Source organism: Schistocerca piceifrons, chromosome 8, assembly GCF_021461385.2.
Source record: "Schistocerca piceifrons isolate TAMUIC-IGC-003096 chromosome 8, iqSchPice1.1, whole genome shotgun sequence".
Lineage (NCBI taxonomy): Eukaryota > Metazoa > Arthropoda > Insecta > Orthoptera > Acrididae > Schistocerca > Schistocerca piceifrons.
Genome location: NC_060145.1, coordinates 109777419 through 109804165, shown reverse-complemented (window position 1 = coordinate 109804165; position 26747 = coordinate 109777419). Strand labels below are relative to the sequence as shown.

General features: G+C 40.4%; 1 protein-coding gene across 3 annotated transcripts in view; it reads left to right on the top strand.

Annotated features, from left to right (window-relative positions):
* Window positions 1–26747, top strand: part of LOC124711984 (integrator complex subunit 10) — a 134437-nt gene that overhangs the window by 47728 nt on the left and 59962 nt on the right. For all 3 annotated transcript variants that reach the window (XR_007005554.1, XM_047242268.1, XM_047242269.1), the window contains exons 6-8: window positions 3127–3254; window positions 8948–9054; window positions 9144–9295. Coding sequence is in view for 2 of the 3 variants with exons in the window: in XM_047242268.1 (XP_047098224.1) it covers window positions 3127–3254; window positions 8948–9054; window positions 9144–9295 (387 nt within the window). In the remaining variant the exon portion in view is untranslated. The remainder of the gene's footprint in view (window positions 1–3126; window positions 3255–8947; window positions 9055–9143; window positions 9296–26747) is intronic.

The following is a 26747-nucleotide window of genomic DNA, read 5'->3' as shown; positions in this document are numbered from 1 at the left end:
AGAAAAGTGCAGAAACTTTATGTGATAGAGTATTGCTTTACAATTGCTCTGAAACAATCACATATTGTGTTTCTTTGTTAACATGGATCCTAGGACATTTAAAAGGACCATATGACCATTTAAAGAAAGTGCCAACAGTGTTTACACATTATGACTGTTATTTCCCACATTGAACAGCCATACAACACAGGAGGTTAACATTAATAATATTATGACAAGGAAGGTTGATATTCACCATATAGTGGAGATGCTGAGTTTCAGATAGGCACAACAAAAAGACTCTCACAATTAAAACTTCCAGCCATTATGGCCTTAGTCAACACTAGACACTCATAGACGTGTGCACACGCGCGCGCGCGCGCGCGCACGCGCGCGCGCGCACACGCACACGCACACACACACACACACACACACACACACACACACACACACACACACACAACTGCAGTCTCAGGCAACTGAAACCACGCTGTGAGCAGCAGCACGAATGCATGATGGGAATGGTGACTGGGTGGAGGTAAGGAGGAGTCTTGAGCAGGGAGGGGCAATGATAATATGCTGGGGGTGGCAGACAGTGAAGTGCTGCAGGCCAGACAGTGAGCAGGGGAGAGGTGGAGGTGGAGGGGGTGGGGGAGAAGTGGAAAAGGAGAGAAATAAAAAGACTGGGTGTGGTGGTGTAATGACGACTGTGTAGTGCTGAAATGGAAACAGGGAAGGGGCTGGGTGGGTGAGCACAGTGACTAACAAAGATTGAGGCCAGGGGGGTTACAGGATCGTAGGATGTATTGCAGGGAAAGTTTCCACCTGCGCAATTCAGAAAAGCTGGTGTTGGTGGGTAGGATCCATATGGCACCAGCTGTGAAGCAGTCACTGAAATGAAGAATATCATGTTTGGCACCACGTTCAGCAACAGGGTGATCCACTTGCTTCTTGGGCACAGATTGTCGGTGGCCATTCATGCGGACTTGCAGCTTGTTGGTTGTCATGATTACATAGAACGCAGCACAGTGGTTGCAGCTGTGGATATATGGGACACACTGCCAAACATGATATCCTTCATTTCAATGACTGCTTTACAGCCTGTGTGATATGGATCCTACCCAACATCAGCTTATCTGAATTGTGCAGGTGGGAACTTTCCCTGAAATACATCCTACGTTCCTGTAACCCACCTGGCCTCAATCTTCGTCGGTCACTGTCATCCATCCAGCCCCTTCCCTGTTCTCATTCCAGCACTACACAGCCGTCATTCCAGCATCACAACCAGTCTTTTTATTTCTCTTCTTTTCCACTAATCCCCCCTCCCCCCCCCACCTCTCCCCTGCTCACCGTCTGACCTGCAGTACTTCACTATCATGCACTGGTGCTGCTGCTCGCAGTGTGGTTTCAGTTGCCTGAGACTGCAGTCGTGTGTGTGTGTGTGTGTGTGTGTGTGTGTGTGTGTGTGTGTGGTGGGTGCACGGGTTTGTGCACGTATGACTGTCTACTGTTGGTGAAGGCCTTAACGGCTGAAAGCTTTATTTGGAACAGTCTTTCTGCTGTGCCTATCTGTGACTCAGCATCTCCGCTATATGGTGAGTAGCAGCTTTCCTTTTCATAATATTATTTTATTCCATCCTGGATTTTCCATTGTTTGAAGGGAAAATATCGTGTGAAAGATCACGGAAATGATAGGTCAACAGGAATAAATAAAATATGGGGGAGGGGGGGATGTCGTGGGCTAGGTGGTAGTTTAATATCAACAAAACATAAAACGATAATTAACATATGCACCACTGTAATGGTAGTATTTTGAAAAGACTAGGTTGCTGCTCTCCATATAGAGGAGACAGGCAAAGCAAAGAGACTGCTATATATTCTGAGTTTTCAACCAAAAGACCTTCTTCTAAAGTAGGAAACACACACACAATCACACCAGCACAAAGCACACGCACAACTGCGTGCATGTGTGTGCATGGCCCTCCCCCCCCCCCCCCCCCCTGCCACGCCCTCCCACATGCGCGCACACACACACACACACATACGCACACACACACACACACACGAGATGACTGTCTTTGGTCACTGACACAACACTGTGTACAGCAAATGTGCTTGATATGTGAATGGATGAAGCAGTCTGTGTTTGTAGTGAGGGTAAGGAGGATGCTATGGTGGTGAGGAGAAGGGATAGCAGGGTAGTTTTGGGGATGTACTGCTGCTTGTGGGAGCATGCAGGGATGTTGTGGGGACACGGTAGGGCTGCTAAGTGCAGTCAGAATGTTTTATTTGGGAGGCGGGAGGTGGAAAAGGTGAGAAGTAGAGGAGGGGGAAAAGACAAGCATGTGCATTGGTAGAATAGAAGGCAGTGTACTGCTGGTGTTGGTAAGAAGGATCCAGATGGCTCGACCTGCGAAGCAGTAAATGAAGCGAATCATATTGTGTTGGGCAGCATGTTCAGCAAATTGGTGATCCAGCTGTCTTGTGACCACAGTTTTTCAGTGGCCATTCGTGCAGACAGACAGCCCACATAGGAAGCAACACAGTGGTTGCAGCTTTGTTTGTAGATCACACAATTGCTTTCCCTGGTAGCCCTGCCTTTGATAGGATAGGTTGTGCCCGTGACCAGAATGGAGTAGGTGGTGGTGGTGGTGGTGGAAGGATGTGCGGAAGACTTCTTGCATCTAGTTCTATTGCAGAGATATGACCCATGACGCAAGGGGTTGGGAGCAGGGGTGGTTTAAGGATGGACAAGGATACTGCATAGGTTCAGTGGGCAGTGGAATACTACTGTGGGAGGGATAGTGGGTAGGATGTTTTGTGTTTCAGGGCTTGACGAGAGGTAGTCTAAATCCTAGCAGAGAATGTGACTCGGTTGTTCCAGTGCTGAGAGGTCTGCTCCTTTGTGGCTGGATAGTGGGAATGTGCAGGTGGTGGGTGACTGGAAAAGATTAGCACAAAGATTTAACATACCATGTGTTGCAGCATACATTATTCTAGAGAGTAAGGACATGCCATCTCATGAAACAATTTGTATGTGTCATATATTGTAAACTGTAATTACATGTGCTGTTTCTTGTTTGTTGTTTCTTTATTTGTAAATTTTTATGCAGTTATAATGTATTGAATCTGGTATTTGCTTTTCAGTTTATGATCTGCTGCCTTTGCTTGGGACCAGCCAAGTTGATTTGCCTCCAAAACATCTTTTCCGAATGCTGCAGAAGTCTATTGAGTTCTATCTGGCTTACCTCATGCTACCAAATAAATCAATACCGGTAATCAGCATTTGAGTAAATTTATTGAAATTTATTTGTGTGTAACAAGTATGTGCTCAGCAACAGCAAATACCTTGGGAAAGAAACTGTGTACAGTATTATAGATCACAAAAAAAGAATTGCTTGTAAATGAAGCCAGTGATATGCTGTTTAAAACTGACAAGATTTTTGCTTCCATTATGTGCACAGTCAGAACTTGAGTAAGGCAAATGCCTGTGCGTGTTCGTCAAACTGTGAGTACAGTAAAAGGAACCATTTTGTTGAAAAGGGTGGAAATTTTGTATACAAATATGTATTGTTTATAAAAAAAGTTTGATTTATTATGCAAACTGTGTCCAGTAAAGTCTACAGTGTGGCCATGGTGAACCTCCTTTCAAGCACACAGACAGGAAGAGGGCCACCTCACTCATGTTCACATAGAACACAGCCCTCTGGTACATGGCTTCATGCTCTGGTGAGAGAACCCTCCTATGTGGGGTGCATGTGGCGTGCAGATCACAGTGCGCCACATATCAGTAGACTAACAATGAAAACAATCAATTATTGATAAAATTATTTAATTGGATCGTTAAAAAGCTTTACTCACCAAGCGGCAGCAGAACACACACATGAAAGACTGTTGTGATTGGCAAGCTGTCGGAGCCAGTGGCTCGTTCTTCAGGCAGAAGGATTGAAGGGGAAGGAAGAAGGGTGAAGAAAAAGTAGACTGTATTTTGTATTCAGACAAGAGGACAGCAGAAGTGATCAGCCAGCCACATATTCCAGTGAATCTACTTTAGTTTTTCTCTTACCTTACATGTGCTTTACTTGAAAGTTTTAGAACATCTGACCATTTTTAACATTGTCTTACATGATGAGTGACTGTGCAGATGATCTTGGGTGAGACTAGGAAAGAGTGAGTGTAATTTTATGTCAGATTGCTTTTTCTTTCTTTTATCGTAAACACATTCATTTCTCCTAATTTTCGTATGGACACTGAGAATCTCATTGTGGAGTGCCCCAACCCAGAAACCACCACCGCATTTATTGTGTATCCATTTGTGGAAGGAGCTACATGATGTAATGGAAAATGTGTTTATACTGAGAGAAGAATGATGTGAAATGAATTACTTATATACATGATTGTAAAACTTGTTTCATCCTTCATTGTAGCCATAATGCAAAGGGGAGAGGGCTAAAAAGTTTTGCTGTGTTTCCTATAATCTTCTCGATTGCTTTCATCTTGTCTCTTGAACTTTTGCATCCTTTCTTCTACATCATAGCAAAAAATAAGATAAGATACTTTATTGTCACATAACATGTTTTTATACAATCATTCGATTGAGAACATTGGTGACTTGTCAGTCTTTAACCTAAGTTGTTACAGTGTTTTATATACTACAGGAAATACGTCATACATACATTGCTTATTATAATAAAAATACAACATTATATTTTAAATCTTTTCGTAACTCATCGAATCATTACTATAGCCTTCACACACCTATATGAAGTATGGATGTACTGAACGGGATACAAACCGCCATATAATTCTATATATAAACAGACACAAGCAGACATTTGTCTGCTTCTGTCTGTGTATATGCAGATGGATATGTGTGTGTGTGCGAGTGTATACCTGTCCTTTTTTCCCCCTAAGGTAAGTCTTTCTGCTCCCGGGATTGGAATGACTCCTTACCCTCTCCCTTAAAACCCACATCCTTTCGTCTTTCCCTCTCCTTCCCTCTTTCCTGACGAAGCAACCGTTTGTTGCGAAAGCTTGAATTTTGTGTGTATGTTTGTGTGTCTATCGACCTGCCAGCGCTTTTGTTTGGTAAGTCTCATCATCTTTGTTTTTAGATATATATTTTTCCTACGTGGAATGTTTCCCTCTATTATATTTATATATAAACATGAATATAAAGTGAACATGTATACTTTATATCTATATGGCTTCGAAAGTATACCATTTGTACTTGCATCTTTACTCCCTATTCCTATTTATAAATTCTTCTAAACTGTAATATTGCTTTATATTCATTTAGAAATTCTTCTAGACTCTAATAACATTTACTTTTTAGGTATGTGCCAATGGTTCCCAATGTGGATTCACCAAATATTGACCTTATCTTATTTCTGATCTCCAGAGCCATGTATTTTCATATACTGTGAGTCAGTGACAAGGTAGCATGTATTTCAATTTATGTCTAGTTTCATAGGCATGTGTGAATGTATTTCCTTCAAACAGATGTGAGTTTTTCTGTTAAAAGAGAAGTGTTTCATATATGAAGATGGAAGGGATTGTCATGAAGTCCAGGCTTTTGAATAGTGGTTTGCGTGAATGTCTACTATTGGTTCCTGTCATTGCTCTGATTATTTTTTTTTTTTTGTAGTTTGAAGATTCGAAGGAGGTTTGTCTTTTCAGCACCCCAAAATATTATTCCATATCTTATAAGTGTCATGAAATACGCATGGTATACAGATCCGTTACTTTGTGTAGTACCCTCATTGCATAAACTAAACTATTTAATCTCTTCAGTAAACTGTCCATATGGTCAGTCCATTGCAAGTTTTTATTTAAAGTTATCCCAAGAAATTTTACAGAATCAACTGCGGTCAGTTCTTTACCTGAATATTCTATTTGTGATATACATTCAGTAGTTTGTTTGGTCCTGAAGTGTATGATATGGGTTTTTTTCAAGATTTAATTTCATAGCATTATCTTTTATCCATTGTTAAAGTTCTTGTAGAGTTTGTTTCGTGGTCCTTACTAATTCGTCAGTGTTTTTGCAGCAGACTACAGCAGTTGAGTCATCTGCGTAAAGTATTGTATCTGTATTTACTTTGCTAGGCATGTCATTTATGTAATATAAGAACAGAAGTGGTCCTAATATCGAGCCCTGAGGCACGCCTGCTTGAATTTCTTTCCAGCTAGAGCAAGTTTTCTCTCCCTTTTGATGTATCACCACCCTTTGGTATCTGTTTTTGAGATAAGATGAAAACCATCTTATAGATTTTCCATGGAAGCCATAGGTACCCAATTTTTGGAGCAGTAGCTTATGGTTTACTGTGTCAAACGCCTTTGAGAGGTCACAAAAAATACCAGATACACTTTGTTTGTTGTCAAGGCATTTACTTACTTTGGAGATTAGTTCATTTACAGCTTGTAAAGTGTTTCGTGCCTTCCTAAACCCATATTGGTTATTGAGAATAATATTACCTTCCTTATTGTACTTTTCTAATTGATTACATACTATTCGTTCAACTATTTTAGAGAAAACTGGGAGTATAGACACTGGGCGGAAATTTACTAAATCATCTTGTTTTCCCTTTTTGTAGACTGGACAGACTTCAGCATATTTCAGTCTGTCTGGAAAGCAGCCCTCATCAAATGATTGGTTTATTATTTTACAGAGTTGAGGTGCAATGCTGTCACTTCCTGCCTTTATGATATTTGTTGGAATTTCATCCCAGCCCACAGATTTAAGATTTTTTAGGGATTGTATGATGTTAGCTACTTCATGACATGATACTGCAGTAAATTTAAACTCTCTTGATTCCTGCAGTACTGCATCAGGTCTTATTTGTGGAAGTAAGAAGTTATGAATTTTGTTTGTGGTTATGAAGTACTTATTAAATTCTTCACAGATGTGCCAAGTGTTAATAACAGTATTCCCACCAATTTCTAGTTTGTAATTAAAATGTTTTGTTTCTTCAGTACCTGTTTCTTTCTTGACAACCTGCCATACTGCTTTTGATTTATTTGAGACATTAGCTATATATTTACTGTTTGCCAATTGTTTTGCTTGTTTAACTACCCGATCAAATATTTTTTTGTCTTTGATTTTTTACCTAATAAATTCAGCATCACGGTTGGTTTTCGCTTCCTTATGCATTTCCCTCTTTCTAATGCTAGAGATCCTGATACCTTCCATAATCCATGTCTTACTTTTATTGTATTTATCATTTGTTGATATGAGGGGAAAGCATTCATTGAAAATGTTCTTGAATCCAGATATGAAAGTGTTGTAATTATTGTTTACTATACAATGGTTGCTGAAGGTCCAATGGGTTTCCTTTAATTTCAAGATAAATGTGTTTATATTTGGCTGGCTGAAATTTCTGACCAAGTTCACTGTGGGCCTATATGTTTTGTCTATGTATGACAATGACATAAAAAGTGCTGAGTGATCAGATATTCTTAAGTCTAATACATGTTTTTGTGTATTCCCATAATTTTTGCTGCTCACTATATTATCAATGCTTGTGGCAGAAGTGGCTGTTACCCTGGTGTACTCAGTAAAATTTAATGTTAAGCCATTTGTAGCCAACAAATCCTTCAGGGTGGTAACAAATCTGTTTTCGTCTCTTATATCTATATTAAAATCAGAACAAATTACAATCTGTTTATATGGTTTCCCTACCGGCAACCTACTTAGCAGAGTTTCAAATTTCTCTAGAAATGCCCTAGTAGCCCAATATTCCGGGACATGATATATGCTTATGATTAGTAAACCGTATTCAGACAGCTCAATGCACCAGCTTTCGAATACCTCATTTAAACAATCGAATGTCATTTTGGCTTCGAAGTTGTGTGTCTGTTCAACTAATGTACATGATCCCCCATACCCCTTTTTCCTGCAAAACTCGATGCTAACTTGTATCCTGAGAGTGAATTTAGTAACTTGACATTGTCCCATTTAAGCCAATGTTCATTCAAACATATGACTTTTACAGAGTTAATTTGCCCTAAGAGTATTTCTAAGTCATATAGTTTGTTCTTCATTTCTCCCGACACACCACCTATGTTTAAGTGCATTATGAAGCTATTTTTACTGACTAAAGAATTTACAGTATCTATTAAACTGTTGGCAAAGTTTACACCGATGTGAGTTTGTACTGCAAATTTATGGTCCCTCACTTTATTAGTTCTTTCGGACCTAATTCCATAGGAATTGGTCCGCCGTATTAGTTTCCCTGTGAAGGAGCTTCCATTGCAATAACAGGTCTGTTTTCGTTATCATGAGATATCAGTTCAAGTACATCGTTAATATTCGCAGCTAATCTTTCCCTACCATGTTCATTGTGATGCATTCCATGGCGTGTAAAACAGTTTCTTTCGTAAGTATCAATATCTATGAGCTTTACATTTACAAATTTGGCACAAAAACTTTTTAACTTATAATTCGTTCGTCGAATTTCTAAAGTAGGCAGCTACTCGCTTGCAAATAAATGATCCTTGATGCATACGTATGAGTAACAGGATAGCAAATTTTGTGTTTTCAAGTTACCACTCTATTTCCAGTTCACACACACACACACACACACACACACACACACACACACACACAGAGAGAGAGAGAGAGAGAGAGAGAGAGAGAGAGAGAGAGAGCGGGAGGGGGTGGGGTGGGGGGGGAATTAACTAACTAACTAACCAATCACTAAAACTGGAAAAAAAATATATCAAAAGTTTTATGCTGTCACTTAATTCTGTGCGCAAAGTATCAAACAGCTGCAGATGAACAATTATCTATCCTACTTTTCCCATTCTGGCATTTCTATTGTTTTAATATTCATTTTTAAATCAAGTTTTTAAACAATGATTGTCCAAGCAACCTATACAAAGAGTTTATATATATCAAACATTATGTAAAACAGTATCATTTTTGTTGTATTTGTGTCTGTAAGCAATGTTACAGTGCTATAATTTTCAGGACTTGCCTGAACTGGAGAGCAAAATTGAAGATCCATGGAAAAACTTATTTGCCATACAAGAGATGACTGGCAAGAAACTGAACTGGGAATTAAGTACTGTATTCTGGTAAGTAATGTGAATATTTATCATTTAACTCAGCAGCCAGTGTCTCATTTCAAATTCTACAGCCTGCATTTGCCTTACTGTGTATGCAGGAATAAAGAGATTTACTGGCAGAAGATAGTTCAGTTTCGTGCAGACCACCCCCTCACTCCTGACGATTATGCCAACCATAAGCAGATGCTGTACTGCACCACAACATTTTTCTTGTACTGCTTACATGAGTATGTTGGGATGTTGGATCCAGGTATGATTCATCTAAGTACATAAAAGTAGGATAACTGGTCATTGCTAAATGTAACAGTGGTGTTCTTCCACTCATAAAGTATAAATGAGGGCTATTACAGCCTACTGAGTCTACATTCATCTTATTTTTTACATTTAGAACTAATACATACTCTTTGTTTTAATCCTTTATGATCTGTGAATTAACATAAGAAGAAAAATTAAACAATTGCTTTCAAAATCTAGCTTTATTGTCACAGAAAGCAATAATGCAATATAATAACAGTGAAATTTTAATTTCATAATAAAATATTTTGGTTTCAAAGTGAAACCACTGGGCTGTTATGATGAGTTTAATGGTGATATTTTTTTGTTGAAACAATTCTTTGTTTTTATTATACACGTACCCATGTTGCATATTTTACACACTGATCTTGTTTGATGTGGCCCTTTATCAGTACTGCAGTGCACACATTTTTGAGATGGTCCTCTTTCCAGCACATGGGATGCATTGTGAAAGCGCTTTTCTGTTGCAGCGAATGGCTTGAATCTGTACTGTTGAATCTTGAGACCTCTTGTGTGAGTAGGAGTTGATGAAGATGCTCCAACTAGACCACTAGTTATAGACAGTCTGAATTACTTCAAGCATATTTGCTCATGATTCCAATATTCATTATAAATGATGAAGGCATTTACAGCAGTGACATCAAGAAAGTGCCAGAAAATTCTGTGCCACCACTTTTTGCTTTTCCTGTGAAGCTTGTAGATTGATTTGAACATATAGGCATTGAAATCCTTTCCGATATCTGGAATGAAGTTTCTACATGATAACCATCTGTACATTTCTGAGATGCTGTTCTACTGTTTTAAATATTGTGGAAATCTGAATCAAACTGTAATAGTGTGCAATCTTGCCAAACCACTGTTGTGGTATCTTGGCTGCTACATCAAAACTGGAATTCTCCCTGGAACCAAATCTGGCTTTATTGTCACAAAAACCAGTAATTTGATTGAATAACAACAAAAACTTGAACATCGTAATGAAATATTGTTGGTGGTTTCAAATTGAAGCCACTGGGATGTTATGATGAGCTTAATGGCTGCACATGAAGGTCATTACCTCCCAGTGTTTACATGAAGGTCATTACCTCCCAGTGTTTCAGAATCAAACCACCAGCATCTTTGTAAGAAAAGAAACCAGTTATTATAATTATCAATAAAAATATCTTGCTATGTGAAGTATAAGATCAAAGCACTACCTGAAATTCCAAACATCTGTTGTAGAGATGTTACAAATTAAGTATGTAATTAAGACTGTGGTGCATACCCCTGTACTCAGTGCAACACTACACTGAAAAGGCGATCCACTTTCAGCAATCATTTTGCTACTGCAGCTAGTTGTCTGTGCTGATGCAACGTGACACCAGGTGCGGTGCTGGCTGGCTGGGGCAGATAAGGAAGTGAAATAAAAATATGGTTTCAGACTGAAACCACTGGGCCAGAAAGGGTTAAGTACATATCCTGTAATACAGATGTGAATGTATTTTTACTGAAAGGCCCTTTGTGATGCTCTCAGCAGCAGGGCAAACAAACTGTTTCTGACTGATTGCATCTGTTTCCTGCACTGACACTTGAATGCAAACCCTTGTTCTCATGAGAAATGCCCTTAACAACTCACAATATTCAAGTGTAACTCATAACTGGTTTCAAAGCTTGAATTGGCAGTAAGATACTAGCAGATTGAAGCCTTGAATAGGGTCAAGAGTTTGGCTGAATACACGATGAACAATAATTAACAACATTACCTTTGAAGAATCTCTTAGAAAGTTGGCTACATTACTCACTAATCTGTTTTTATGAGGGTCAATCAGTAAATAATGTTTAACAGCTGTTAATATGTATAGGAAAACTTCATTTTAGGTACTGTGTATTTAATGATACTTTTTGTGTGTGTGCAAATTTTCAAACAATGCCGACAGATGGCAGAGCTGCAGCGAACCATCAAAATGGCATCTACACAAGGTACGTGTTGCAAGGAACCTGCTGTAATTGTTCTTGGTTTTGGAAAAATAAACTATGATGAACTTCCCTAAAAGTTAGTGTGCAGTGTATTGTAATGATGCAGTTGATGTTGGGCCATGGGCAAAGAGAAACAGGAGGTGCAAAAACTGAGCTCCCTGACCAGCCATGTTCGGGATGCCCTCTCACAATTTCACCTGCAGTGTCAGGAGCAGAAGAGACCCATGATAATTCCGTGCCTCTCATAGGAGTCTTATACATAATGAAGCTTTTACATTGACAACTTGCTATTATTAGACCACCAATCAATTTTAGCTCATTTTATAACCTTTCCCTCAGTCTTATTGGATTGCTTACTTATGGTTCCCTTTGAGGCTTTGTCCTCACTTCTCTAAATTTTACAGATGTGTGGACCTCTTTGGGAAGGATGTTTTGCATGATGCATCATCCATCCACAATGCACAGTGCTCTTCTGCATCTATTATTTGAATGGAGAGAAGTCTTCCGAAGTAAGAGTGATTTCAGGTGTGCCGCAGGGGAGTGTCATAGGACCGTTGCTATTCACAATATACATAAATGACCTTGTGGATGACATCGGGAGTTCACTGAGGCTTTTTGCGGATGATGCTGTGGTGTATCGAGAGGTTGTAACAATGGAAAATTGTACTGAAATGCAGGAGGATCTGCAGCGAATTGACGCATGGTGCAGGGAATGGCAATTGAATCTCAATGTAGACAAGTGTAATGTGCTGCGAATATACAGAAAGATAGATCCTTTATCATTTAGCTACAAAATAGCAGGTCAGCAACTTGAAGCGGTTAATACCATAAATTATCTGGGAGTACGCATTAGGAGTGATTTAAAATGGAATGATCATGTAATGTTGATCGTCGGTAAAGCAGATGCCAGACTGAGATTCATTGGAAGAATCCTAAGGAAATGCAATCCAAAAACAAAGGAAGTAGGTTACAGTACGCTTGTTCGCCCACTGCTTGAGTACTGCTCAGGGTGTGGGATCCGTACCAGATAGGGTTGATAGAAGATATAGAGAAGATCCAACGGAGAGCAGCGCGCTTCGTTACAGGATCATTTAGTAATCGCGAAAGCATTACGGAGATGATAGATAAACTCCAGTGGAAGACTCTGCAGGAGAGACGCTCAGTAGCTCGGTACGGGCTTTTGTCAAAGTTTCGAGAACATACCTTCACCGAAGAGTCAAGCAGTATATTGCTCCCTCCTACGTATATCTCGCGAAGAGACCATGAGGATAAAATCAGAGAGATTAGAGCCCACACAGAGGCATACCGACAATCCTTCTTTCCACGAACAATACGAGACTGGAATAGAAGGGAGAACCGATAGAGGTACTCAAGGTACCCTCCGCCACACACCGTCAGGTGGCTTGCGGAGTATGGATGTAGATGTAGATGTAGATGTAGATTTACGTTTGTATCCAAAATCAAGTGTGGTAGCCAGTCCATTGTGGAGGGTCGTCATCCACCCTCATGGTTGTATCCTCTGACAGTGAGAGGGTTGCATTACTGACGTCTGATTTTTAATCTCCATATGTATGCTGAGAAGTAGGTGCCTGTGCAATCCAGAGCATTGGAACTCCAGGCAATAGCTACTAAGCCAGGTAGTCTTTGCCGTGGTGGGTTGGTTGGTGCCCACGGGGAGAGCTTCCGATCAGAGAGTGTGGCATCAGGACAAATGATCCGCATTGAAACAGATTAAACTCACCCATACTAGTGACTGTGTCAAACGTGACCATCTCAGCAGGTAGAAAACAAGATTTTATATGCAGCGGCTTACAACCCCGTGGCATTTCTGTCTTTGGCTACATAAAGGGTTGACAAGGAGAAAGGAAAGTGGATTGCTCACCCGGTTCTTGGTATGTTCCACAAGAGACAGAGATACTCTTGCAACAGTGAAGCCAATTGTTTCTTGCTGAAAAATATTGACCATAAGTTTGGAGAAGTTGCTGCAGTAGAGAAAATGAGAAATGGTTCGTTGCTGATGCAAACTCTGAATACCAACCAATTGCAGGCACTTCAGGCCTGTGACAAGCTCGAGGGTGCTCCAGTTACTATCTCTCCTCATAACAAACTCAACCGGATTCAAGGTGTCATCTTCTATTGAGACTTAATGCTATAAACAGATGAAGAACTGCACGCTAACTTAGAATAGTGTGGAGCGCATTTTGTTCATCACATTCAGATGAACCTTAGTATGATAGGGTGAACACTGGAGGTTTCATTCTAGCCTTCAGTGGGAATGTTTTACCTAAGAAATTAAGATCACGGTTTATAGGTGTGATGTCAAACCCAGTTTTTCTCCTCTTATGAGTTGTCTTCCTCCCCCCATGAACCATAGACCTTGCCGTTGGTGGGGAGGCTTGCGTGCCTCAGCGATACAGATAGCCGCACTGTAGGTGCAACCACAACGGAGGGGTAGCTGTTGAGAGGCCAGACAAATTTATGGCTCCTGAAGAGGGGCAGCAGCCTTTTCAGTAGTTGCAGGGGCAACAGTCCGGATGATTGACTGATCTGGCCTTGTAACACTAACCAAAACGGCCTTGCTGTACTGGTACTGCAAACGGCTGAAAGCAAGGGGAAACTACGCCCGTAATTTTTCCCGAAGGCATGCAGCTTTACTGTATGGATAAATGATGATGGCTTCCTCTTGAGTAAAATATTCCGGAGGTAAAATAGTCCCCCATTCGGATCTCCGGGCGGGGACTACTCAGGAGGATGTCGTTATCAGGAGAAAGAAAACTGGTGTTCTATGGATCGGAGCGTGGAATGTCAGATCCCTTAATCGGGCAGGTAGGTTAAAAAATTTCAAAAGGGAAATGGATAGGTTTAAGTTAGATATAGTAGGAATTAGTGAAGTTCGGTGGCAGGAGGAACAAGACTTTTGGTCAGGTGAATACAGGGTTATAAATACAAAATCAAATAGGGGTAATGCAGGAGTAGGTTTAATAATGAATAAAACAATAGGAATGCGGGTAAGCTACTACAGACAGCACAGCGAACGCATTGTTGTGGGCAAGATAGACACGAAGCCCACGCCTATGACAGTAGTACAAGTCTGTATGCCAACTAGCTCTGCAGATGATGAAGAAATTGAAAAAATGTATGATGAAATAAAAGAAATTATTCAGATAGTGAAGGGAGACAAAAATTTAGTAGTCATGGGTGACTGGAATTCGGTAGTAGGAAAAGGGAGAGAAGGAAACGTAGTAGGTGAATATGGATTGGGGGTAAGAAATGAAAGAGGAAGCCGCCTGGTGGAATTTTGCACAGAGCACAACTTAATCATAGCTAACACTTGGATCAAGAATCATAAAAGAAGGTTGTATACATGGAAGAACCCAGGAGATACTAAAAGGTATCAGATAGATTATATAATGGTAAGACAGAGATTTAGGAACCAGGTTTTAAATTGTAAGACATTTCCAGGGGCAGATGTGGATTCTGACCACAATCTATTGGTTATGACCTGTAGATTAAAACTGAAGAAACTGCAAAAAGGTGGGAATTTAAGGAGATGGGACCTGGATAAACTGACTAAACCAGAGGTTGTACAGAGTTTCAGGGAGAGCATAAGGGAACAATTGACAAGAATGGGGGAAAGAAATACAGTAGAAGAAGAATGGGTTGCTTTGAGGGATGAAGTAGTGAAGGCAGCAGAGGATCAAATAGATAAAAAGATGAGGGCTAGTAGAAATCCTTGGGTGACAGAAGAAATATTGAATTTAATTGACGAAAGGATAAAATATAAAAATGCAGTAAATGAAGTAGGCAGAAAGGAATACAAACGTCTCAAAAATGAGATCGACAGGAAGTGCATAATGGCTAAGCAGGCATGGCTAGAGGACAAATGTAAGGATGTAGAGGCTTATGTCACTAGGGGTAAGATAGATACTGCCTACAGGAAAATTAAAGAGACCTTTGGAGAAAAGAGAACGACTTGTATGAATATCAAGAGCTCAGATGGGAACCCAGTTCTAAGCAAAGAAGGGAAATTAGAAAGGTGGAAGGATTGTATAGAGGGTTTTTACAAGGGCGATGTACTTGAGGGCAATGTTATAGAAATGGAAGAGGATGTAGATGAAGATGAAATGGGAGATATGATACTGCGTGAAGAGTTTGACAGAGCACTGAAAGACCTGAGTCGAAACAAGGCCCCGGGAGTAGACAACATTCCATTAGAACTACTGACAGCCTTGGGAGAGCCAGTCCTGACAAAACTCTACCATCTGTTGAGCAAGATGTATGAGACAGGTGAAATACCCTCAGACTTCAAGAAGAATATAATAATTCCAATCCCAAAGAAAGCAGGTGTTGACAGATGTGAAAATTACCGAACTATCAGTTTAAGAAGTCACGGCTGCAAAATACTAACACGAATTCTTTACAGACGAATGGAAAATCTGGTAGAAGCCGACCTTGGGGAAGATCAGTTTGGATTCCGTAGAAATATGGGAACACATGAGGCAATACTGACCCTACGACTTATTTCAGAAGCTAGATTAAGAAAAGGCATACCTACGTTTCTAGCATTTGTAGACTTAGAGAAAGCTTTTGACAATGTTGACTGGAATACTCTCTTTCAAATTCTGAAGGTGGCAGGGGTAAAATACAGGGAGCGAAAGGCTATTTACAATTTGTACAGAAACCAGATGGCAATTATAAGATTCAAGGGACATGAAAGGGAAGCAGTGGTTGGGAAGGGAGTGAGACAGGGTTGTAGCCTTTCCCCGATGTTGTTCAATCTGTATATTGAGCATGCAGTAAAGGAAACAAAAGAAAAATTCGGAGTAGGTATTAAAATCCATGGAGAAGAAATAAAAACCTTGAGGTTCGCCGATGACATTGTAATTCTGTCAGAGACAGCAAAGGACTTGGAAGAGCAGTTGAACGGAATGGACAGTGTCTTGAAAGGAGGATGTAAGATGATCATCAACAAAAGCAAAACAAGGATAATGGAATGTAGTCAAATTAAGTCAGGTGATGCTGAGGGAATTAGAGTAGAAAATGACACACTTAAAGTAGTAAAGGAGTTTTGCTATTTGGGGAGCAAAATAACTGATGATGGTCGAAGTAGAGAGGATATAAAATGTAGACTGGCAATGGGAAGGAAAGCGTTTCTGAAGAAGAGAAATTTGTTATCATCGAGTATAGATTTAAGTGTCAGCAAGTCGTTTCTGAAAGTATATGTATGGAGTGTAGCCATGTATGGAAGTGAAACATGGACGATAACTATTTTGGACAAGAAGTGAATAGAAGCTTTCGAAATGTGGTGCTACAGAAGAATGCTGAAGATTAGATGGATAGATCACATAACTAATGAGGAGGTACTGAATAGGATTGGGGAGAAGAGAAGTTTGTGGCACAACTTGACTAGAAGAAGGGATCGGTTGGTAGGACATGTTCTGAGGCATCAAGGGATCAGCAATTTAGTACTGGAGGGCAGCGTGGAGGGTAAAAATCGTAGAGGGAGACCAAGAGATGGATACACTAAGCAGATTCAGAGGGATGTAGGTTGCAGTACGTACTGGGAGGTGAAGAAGCTTGCACAGGATAGAGTAGCATGGAGAGCTGCATCAAACCAGTCTCAGGACTGAAGACCACAACAACAACATGAGTTGCCTTAGGCATCGGAGACTTCGACACAGGTCCTCCTGCTCTACTAATGAGGCTACTCGTGGTACATCCAGAAGGACAATGCATAAGGGCAGTCCTTGTAAACAACCTCCTACATGTGTAAATTGCCCAGAACACGACCCACCTTATTCACCAACATGTTCAGTTTTCATGATAGAAAAGAAAATCCAGGAATATAAAATACTTGACTGCCAGTCTTTCAAGATGCTAAGAAAAAAGTTTGAACAGCTCCATCCAATTGTTGTGATGCGAAAATTTGAAAACAATGTGTCAAAATCTACAGCTAGCGTGATGAAAAGGTCTCAAACAGTGGCTCATGACCCTAGCCACATGTCAATGCCTGTTTGTCAGTCGTGGAGGGGGAATCAACTCCCTTGACCCACAAGCTCACTGCACCAGTGATAACCACCCCCATCAGCACAGCCAAAGATGCCTCATCCTCTTTTGTCACCAGAGGAGAGGACACCTGCCCAGGTGGTCCCTCCCAGGGCAAAACAGACCAGCAGCCTACCATCAAGCAATGGCTGAAAGATCCATGCACTGCAGATCAAAGAAAAGATCAAGATAGAAATATCTCCACAGAAACCAAAACCTCACAGGGACAAGAAAGAAAAATTAGAAGTTAAACTGAATTCTGCTGCTCCAGTTGATCTGATATCCGTCCTCCCCTGAGGTCAAGCCTGTGAATACCGATGAAGAATCACAAACACAGGAGAAGAATGACTCAACATCAAACTAATTTGTTCTCCTGTTTCCTCTTCACTGCTTTCTCAGATCCCAGTCTGATGTTCCTTCAATTTGAACTGCAACGGCTAATGCTGCCATCCGGCCAAACTCGAGAAATTAATGGTTAATTGCTTTGGAGTTGGTGTGGATCTTCAGGAGGCTCAGTTTTCAGAAACCAAACTCACTACTATTAAAAATTATAAATCCTACCTTAAAAATCATTTCACTGCTGAGGGGGCATGTGGAAGAGTATGTACACTCATACGCTTCAACTCTTTCTGTGAGCAGGTCCCATTAATAACTGCATTAGAAGCTGTTGCTGTCTGTGTCCACCTATCAGTTACAGTAACAATAGGTAATGTCTATCCACCCCAAGACAGATTTATACCTTATCACAAGCTGATGGTGCTAGTGGAACAGCTGCCTCCATCCTTCCTACTACTGGGGGACTTCAGTGGCCCCATTGAACCTGCAACACATTTCAGTATAGCCCATGAAACATATTCAGCCATAGATATTACAGTCTGCAGCTTGAGCACTTCACACTTGATGCAGTAGCTTCTCCATGGCGATGTGCGCAACAGTGACCGGTTTCCTGTCATTCACTCGTTCTCAAACCACTGACTACTGGTATACACACCACACTGGTCACCTCAGAAAGCCAAGCTGTCATCTCCAAAGCAAATTTTGAAACCAGTTGAGGGAATGATATTTTGAATAAATGGTACATATTGACACAGTTATACACACTGCAAAAGCAACAATGCCCTGTTCTTCAGGACCTCCTCACCACATGCCTGTGCTGTGACAGCCTGAAGGAATAGCCGTAAGTATTAGAGATCATCAAAGGATGCTTCAGTGAACAAACACCATTCTGTTATGAAGCATTTAATAGACTCAAGGAACTTCAAATGAGGGCACAGGTTTTAATTAAAAAAAAAAAAAAAAGAGAGAAAGTAGCTGCATTGAGAACAGTGTGAATAATCTATGATCATTGCATTTGGGTCCACACAACACCCACGGTAGTTCCTGGCATCACCCACAGTGGTGGCGTCTGTATTGATCCCAGTCATCATTGAATGTTTCATGGTACCCTTTGCCAAAGCATCTGCGTGCAGCAACTAACATCCTACTAATTTCCCAATACAGAAATGCCAGGCAGAATGAAACTACTTATCCTTTCATACACGAGGCCTTGCCTGGACTCGTACAGTGCTCCATTTAGCGAATGGAAGCTCTGCAGCACTTTAGCAGAGTATCAACACACAGCCCGTGGATGCGATAAAAGTCCACAATCAATTGCTTGAACACCTTAGCAACAACGGCGTAAAACACAAAGGTCAGCAGCACAATCAGTACTGCGCATGGTAGACCGTGTCCATAAAGTGGTGTTTGGTTGGCAACTAGCGCCTTCTTATTTGAGATCTGTACACAGCTTCCTGGTGGAATCTAGTGTCCCACCACTGAAGGTCAGGTGCCATCAACTCGTGGTGAACGATGTGGTCACAATCTCTAAGATGCCTACCCATTTCTGTTATTCAACTCTTATTTCACAGCCAATAGTTCAGACTGTTGCTGTCTCGCCCAAAAATGAATAATGAATAGACCAGCTGGAATACGATTGGATGCTTTATGCAAGGACCTTCAGCTACCCCTTGTTTGTATACATAGGGTTCCCTCCTGACATGCCCCTCCACCTCCCGCAACTCCCATGTGGTGTATACTCAGTCCTTTAATGAGGGTGGGCCTATTGTGCCATCCAAAGAAAAATACCGGCCCACCATTCTCAAGAGTGTTATTCTGTTTAGTTCTCCTTGGCTACACCAATTTAGTATACATGTACACAATATGGTTGGTTATGCTTTTGCACACATAAGGGGTATGGCAAGTATTCTGTATCAAGTGCATGCACTGTGTACACGGCAGAGTTGCTCACGATTCTGCAACAAAGGACTTGCTGGTTTGTAGTGACTCCATGGGCTGCTTACAAGGCATATCTCAGTGCTACCCCACAAAACGTTTGGTTACTAACATCCAAGACCTATTAGTTGATGTTCACAGCTCCAGAATCAATGTAACGTTCATCTGTCTACTGAGCCACTTGGGTATTCGGGGAAATCAACTTTCTGACAAATTGTCTAAGGAAGCAACTACAGTCAAACTCGAACTCAGAGTACTGGGCACAGACCTCAGATTGCAACTGTGAAATAAAATATTTAAAATCTAGAATATGGAATAGCAGAGTTGTGATTCTCGTGAAGTCGAGGACAATCCAAGTGGCCAACAAGACATAATATACTCCTCTCTGAGCCTCTCAGAAAGATGACATCGTATTGTGCCAACTGTGTATTGGCCATGCCAGACTTACACATGAGTTTCTTCTATGTCAAGAGGACTCTTCTCCAATCCAGCTGAGATAGTCATTTCATGATAGCCCTTGTTCTCACGATGTGTGCTCTGCTGACTGATCTGAGATGAGCCATCTCTCTACCCCAGATGTTTGCAGATGATGGGATAGCAAGTACAAAAGTGATACACTTGTGAGGGAAAGTGAATTTTACAACAAAATTCAATGCATCTCAACATTAGATGTATGGGGTTGTGATGAAGCAAGCTGGGATATTTTTACTTCCCCTCTTGTTTTGCCATCTGCCTCCTTAAATTCATTTTTTCATTTTGGAGTAATTACCATTAACGTATGTGAGTATAGTCTGCAGTTACATAAAAGAGAAGGGTTGGCCCTCAGTTTCAAAGAATATAACACCAGATCTAATTTTGTGCTTCATTTTATGTATGTAATTGATTTTTTGATTTATTTTGACTATTCCTAGTTAATACTTTTGTTATAGCGTGAAGTCAGTAATTGTTTTGTAATTTAAATTCTATTGTCGACTTATAAACAAATATAAATTCTGTACTAATTATAAACATTTGGAGGAACAACTAATAGTATTCCTAAAGAATCTGTTTGGCTCTATTAAAAATGTGTCAGCAAAGCCAGCCCTTAATTAATTCCAAAGTAATTACCAGTTTTGCGTAACTATATCTGTTAATTTCATGATTTAAACAAATAATTCAGCTTAACTTTTGTAGTAGAAGAAACTGCTAAAAAGAAGGAAGTTTTCAATGTATTCATTTAATTTAATGATTTATGTTTTAATTGTAATTTCTGTAAATTAAACATTGAACAATGTATAGTTTCAGTGCCTATTTTTGTGAGTATATATAAGGGCTTGATTTTTAATCCCAAGACAGTCAGTCCATGGCCGAGTTTCAGACGAGGAACACATAATGGTTAGATCAACAACAATGCATCAACTTAACTGTGAAATAAATGTAACACAAATAGGCCATGTGTTAAAACAATGACAGTATCTGTTCAATACACTCCATAGTATTCTGAGAGACTGTGAACTGCGTGGTTAGGTTTTTACTGCATGGTATATAGTGCTCTATATGATCTGTCAGCATCCATAATTTGATTTGTTATATCTGGCTCCACTTTGTTTTCTGATGTTATTACCGAGCCACTTTCAAAGTTGTACTCTTCTAACTGTAGATCGTCTGTGTTTCTTCTATCTCTCTCAGTTACCATATACTTAGATTTTGTCTCACTAATTTCTAAACCAAGGTTCGTGGCAGCGGCTCCAATCTCTTTGAAGGCTGATATGAGCACCTCTGTACTTCTAGCACTTATTACTACATCATCTACATAGGCTAAGATTTGCAGAAGCTATTGTAAATATTGCTTTGTGGGTTTGTGGTTATTGATCTTACTGCATTGTCTAATACGAGGTTGAATAGTAATTGGAATGGTGGGTCTCCCTGTCTTAGTCCGTCTTCCATTGGGAACGATCTCGACAGACATCCCTGAACTTTAACCAGGCTTTTGCTGTTTTCCTGTTTTCCAGAGTCATCTTAGTTACTTTTATTAGCTTCTTAGGAAATTTGAATGTCTGCTTTGTTTCCCACAGTGCTGATCTTTTAACTCCGTCATAGGCCTGTTTAAAATCTGTAAAGAGATGTTTTAATCTTACATTATATTCATAAGTCTTCTGCTGCATCATACGTACTGTAAAGATATGGTCAGCTGTAGACTTTCCAGCTCTAAAGCCTGCCTGGTACTCACCTAGAATCTATTCTGCTCTACTACTTACTCTCCTTGTTATAGCCGTGGAAACGATTTTGTAGAAGATATTAAGCAGAGATATTCGTCGGTAGGGTTCTTACACTGCATGTGTGATCCTTTCTTATGTGTAGGGCAGATGGTTGCTAATGTCCAGTCCTCTGGCATTTTCTCTGTTTCCCAGGCCATTGTAATTATTTTACGTATCCTCCGTACTAATATTTCACCTCCGTGTTTTATCATTTCCGCCTTTACCAGGTCGTGTCCAGGAGCTTTGTTATTCCCAAGTTGCTTTATAATTACTCTTAGCTCTTGTATTGATGGTGGTTCTGTGTCCACTGCATCATCATCTCCATCCACCTCTTGTTCTTCTTCAGTTTCTTCTCTAGCCCCTCCATTTCTTTCTTTACTTACGATGTGTCTGTTTGACAGTAACACTTCAAAATGTTGTGCCCATGTTTCTGTTATTTTTGCCTTTCCAACTATCAAACTGCCCATCTCATCTTTGAGCATGTCCACCCTTGGCTGATATCCTCTCTTTATTTGTCCCACCCCATAAAAGAATTTCCTCCCTTGCTTATTTTCAAAGTTCTTCTTTATTTCATCCATCCTTTCCCTTTCCTCTACTCTCTTTTTAATCCATGCTAAATTCTTCGCTACCCTTCTCTTCTCTTTAAACATAGCCACATTATTTCATGTAGGTCTCTGTAACATTCTTTGTCGAGCTTGATTTCTGTCATCTAGCGCCTTTGACATCTCCTCATCAAACCATCCGTTTCTTTTCTGTTCTCCTCTTTCTCCAAGTGCCTCTTGAGCTGTTGTATTTAAAGCTATCTTAGTTTCCTCCCATAGTACATTGATATCCTTTCACTCCAAGCCGCTGATCTTTTGCAATTTCTCTTGCACTTTGTTCCTATACTCTTCCTTTTTCTTCTGATATTTGAGCATCTCCACATTGTAGAGCTTACTTTTCTCCAACCCATCCCTTCTGGATTTAACTGCAATCCTTTCTAAGGTTTTGATTCTTACCAAAATATGGTATCAGTCAATATCCACTCCTCGGCAGCTAATCACATCCAAAATACCTGTGGCATGCCGTCCATCTGTCAGTACATGATCTATTCGATTTCTCGTCAATTCATCTGGTGATATCCAAGTCTCCTTTCGAATGTCTTTGCTTGGGAAACACGTGCTTTTAATCACTAGTCTTTTGCTAAAAGCAAATTCAGTCAGTTTCCATACGTTGTTATTTGATTCCAGGTTTTTACTATCAAGACCTGCCACCGGTTGATTCTCTTTCTCTTTACCTACTTTAGCATTACAATGCCCCAGTATAATTTTGACATCATACTTTGGTAGCTTATCATATACTTGCTCCAATTTCTCATAAAATTCTTCTTTCTTTTCTTCAGCTGCATTTTCTGTTGGGCATGCACACTAATCGCGACAAGTTGGAGAATTTTCCCTTTGGCCTCAATCGACATAATCTGGGCTTTATTGTTTCATATTCCACCATGGCATGACTGATGGACTTCTTTACCATAAAACCTATTCCCAATCTATTTTCTTCTTCCCCGCTATTGATCAAGGTATAATGCTGGAGATCAACCACCTCTGTTTGTTTCCATCTTATCTCTTGCAATGCTGCAACTTCAATTCGGTACCTTGATAATTCCTCCTCAAGCTTCCTTCTGGCTCCCACCTGATAGATACTTCTTACATTCCATGTTCCGTTATACCAAAATTATTGCCGTTTGACGTGCCTTGGTTATTGTAACTTTGAGGCAGTCTGGTTCCCTCTGTGAATTTGTTGCTGAACAGTGAGTTTTTTTTCCGATATGGGGTTGTTAGGCCCATGACCAACCCCCAACCTGGAGAACCTGGATTTGTATTGGGTTTACTTTCTTATGGAGACTGGCTTCATCACATCTGTAGAGCCCTCCCTGCCCTATGTTGTAGGGAATTGAAAATGACAAGGAAAAAGGATAGGCTTAGGATAGGATAGGACAGGAAACAAGCTTGATAGGTCGTTATGGGACACACTTCGTCTGGCTCCTCCCCTTTGGCCTGTCCAGCAGTGGTGACCCTGCTGGTAGCTACGCTACCGCCAGAATAGCCCTCCGGATCCAGAGCACACAGTCCTCCTCGCCCGCACGGACAGTGCTACATTAAGGCAGTGTCCCCTGAGGAGGTTGCCAATAGGTAGCTGGCCATATAACTATACAGGGTGTTACAAAAAGGTACGGCCAAACTTTCAGGAAACATTCCTCACACACAAATAAAGAAAAGATGTTATGTGGACATGTGTCCGGAAACGCTTAATTTCCATGTTAGAGCTCATTTTAGTTTCGTCAGTATGTACTGTACTTCCTCAATTCACCGCCATGATTTCATACGGGATACTCTACCTGTGCTGCTAGAACATGTGCCTTTACAAGTACGACACAACATGTGGTTCATGCACGATGGTGCTCCTACACATTTCAGTTGAAGTGTTCGTATGCTTCTCAACAACAGATTTGGTGACCGATGGACTGGTAGAGGCGGACCAATTTCATGGCCTCCACGCTCTCCTGACCTCAACCCTCTTGACTTTCATTTATGGGGGCATTTGAAAGCTCTTGTCTACGCAACCCCGGTACCAAATATAGAGACTCTTCGTGCTCGTATTGTGGACAGCTGTGATACAATATGCCATTCTCCAGGGCTGCATCAGTGCATCAAGGATTCCATGCGATGGGGGGTGGATGCATGTATCCTCGCTAATGGAGGACATTTTGAACATTTCCTGTAACAAAGTGTTTGAAGTCACGCTGGTACGTTCTGTTGCTGTGTGTTTCCATTCCATGATTAATGTGATTTGAGGAGAAGTAATAAAATGAGCTCTAACATGGAAAGTAAGTGTTTCCGGACACATGTCCACATAACATATTTTCTTTATTTGTGTGTGAGAAATGTGTCCTGAAAGTTTGGCCGTACCTTTTTGTAACAACATCCTGTGTATTGTTGGGGGTTTGTGAACAGTGAAAGTAAAGTACTGTGAAATGCAGATATGCACCTAATGGCTTCATCATTTAAAGTGGTCAGTGTTGAACTTCCAGCCCCCCTCCCCCAATTTTTCAGCCAGTATAGCAATGCAGTACGTTGACACCAAGGAAAATCAATGAGGAAATAAAGCAGGCGACCATCACAGGATGGAAGTGGGGGGTACCACTCACTGTCATATGTTTTAAAATTTTTATGTATGTGTTTTATTTATGTAATTGTTTGAGCTAATTAGCTCTCAAATCCAAACAATCTTCTTTTTCTCACCTCATTTTCATCATACTGACTATGATGAGCCTTCTTGGTATAATTTTCAGTGCCCAGCTACAGTTTTAGCTGCTTGGGTTTTATCTCACTTTTAACCATCTGACTTGAGCTACTGTCAGGCAAATTTTCAACTGTGATGACTAGGTCGCAGACCCTAGAGCTGATAGTTCTTGTGTTTCACATCATTTTATGTAAATTTGCAGTGAAAAGAAGAACTGATAAACAAAATATTTAGTTCCTGTAAACCAATCATCATCATCACTGCTCCCAAAATTATGAATTGCAGGGAGTCATTATTCATGCATGCCTGTGCACCATGACGAGATAGTTGACTCTACAGTTATTGGCGATCATTGGAAGTGCATGTACAGTGATTGGGATTCTTGAATATTCAAAGATACGCTCAAGAGGGGGTCTTCGAATTATCACAGTAAGCCACAAAATTCAAAGAAAACCTGTTATTGTAGTTTCAGGTCAGTGGAGAGGTCTTTCCATCATGAATCATTACAAGTGACAAAACCTAGGTGCATTGTTTTGACCCAAAAACGATGTCACTGGAATGGCACTATCAAAGATAACCAAAAAAGAAGAAATTCAAGGCAGCTTCTTCTGCTGGCAAAATCACAATGACAGTCTTTTGTGATAGTGATGGTGTCATTCTCATGAATGTGTTGCCTGAAGGGTCAACTGTTAATTCAGAGTCTGAACCATTTCTGAGGTGTTCAGCCTGAAAAGAGTCCAAAAGAAATCATGCTCCAACACAACAATGCACACAAACACACAAGTCTCAGATCCTGGAAACAATTCAGTAAATTAGATGAACATCATTATCTCCCTAACCCTATATTCCAACCCTGGTGCCCTAAGATTTCCATCCATTATAGGAGTCTTTATGTGGGACGCACTTTGAAGATGATGACAGTATAAGTCATGCATGGCTAACCAGCTATGAACACAGGACAAGAGCTCTAACCAACACAGAATACTTGCTCTTAAACGTCTCTGGCTAAGGCTGTAGAATATGATTGAGACTGTGTCGAAAAAATTGTACACGTAAAAGAAGCATTGATTGATATTGTCACCATATTCTAATTCTTAAGAACAAATGTGTACTCTGCAAACAGTTTCAATAGTCAGCTTGTCTCATCCAGCTGTTTTTGGTGACATGCAGCTCTCTTCATGCAGTGCCTATTCGAAACACTTCAACGATGGGGTGGCAGGGATTGGGTTATTAAGGTCTCAGAGACTTTTGGTATGGAATCAAAGTAGCTTATGGGGACCATGTTACTGATAAGTCTTTTGCTTGGCTAAGGTGTTGAAATTTCAACTCCAGACAGAGAAGTAACAGGACATCTGTCTTCTTCTTCTTCTTCTTCTTCTTATTCTCATCCTCCTCCTTGAACTTGCTTTAGTTCCCAGATTGCAGTGAGTGAATATTATACACCAGTAAGTTCTGTAGGTGTAATTTTCTGTAAATTCATATTTTTGTTTCTATGATGTATTTACATTATGTGAATGTATACCTGCATTTGTTCCACATCCCTGGAGGTTCTCCTTTTTGATGGGATCTGTGAAATGCAATGAATGAATAAATAAATCGCTCTGCAAGATTATTTTTAAA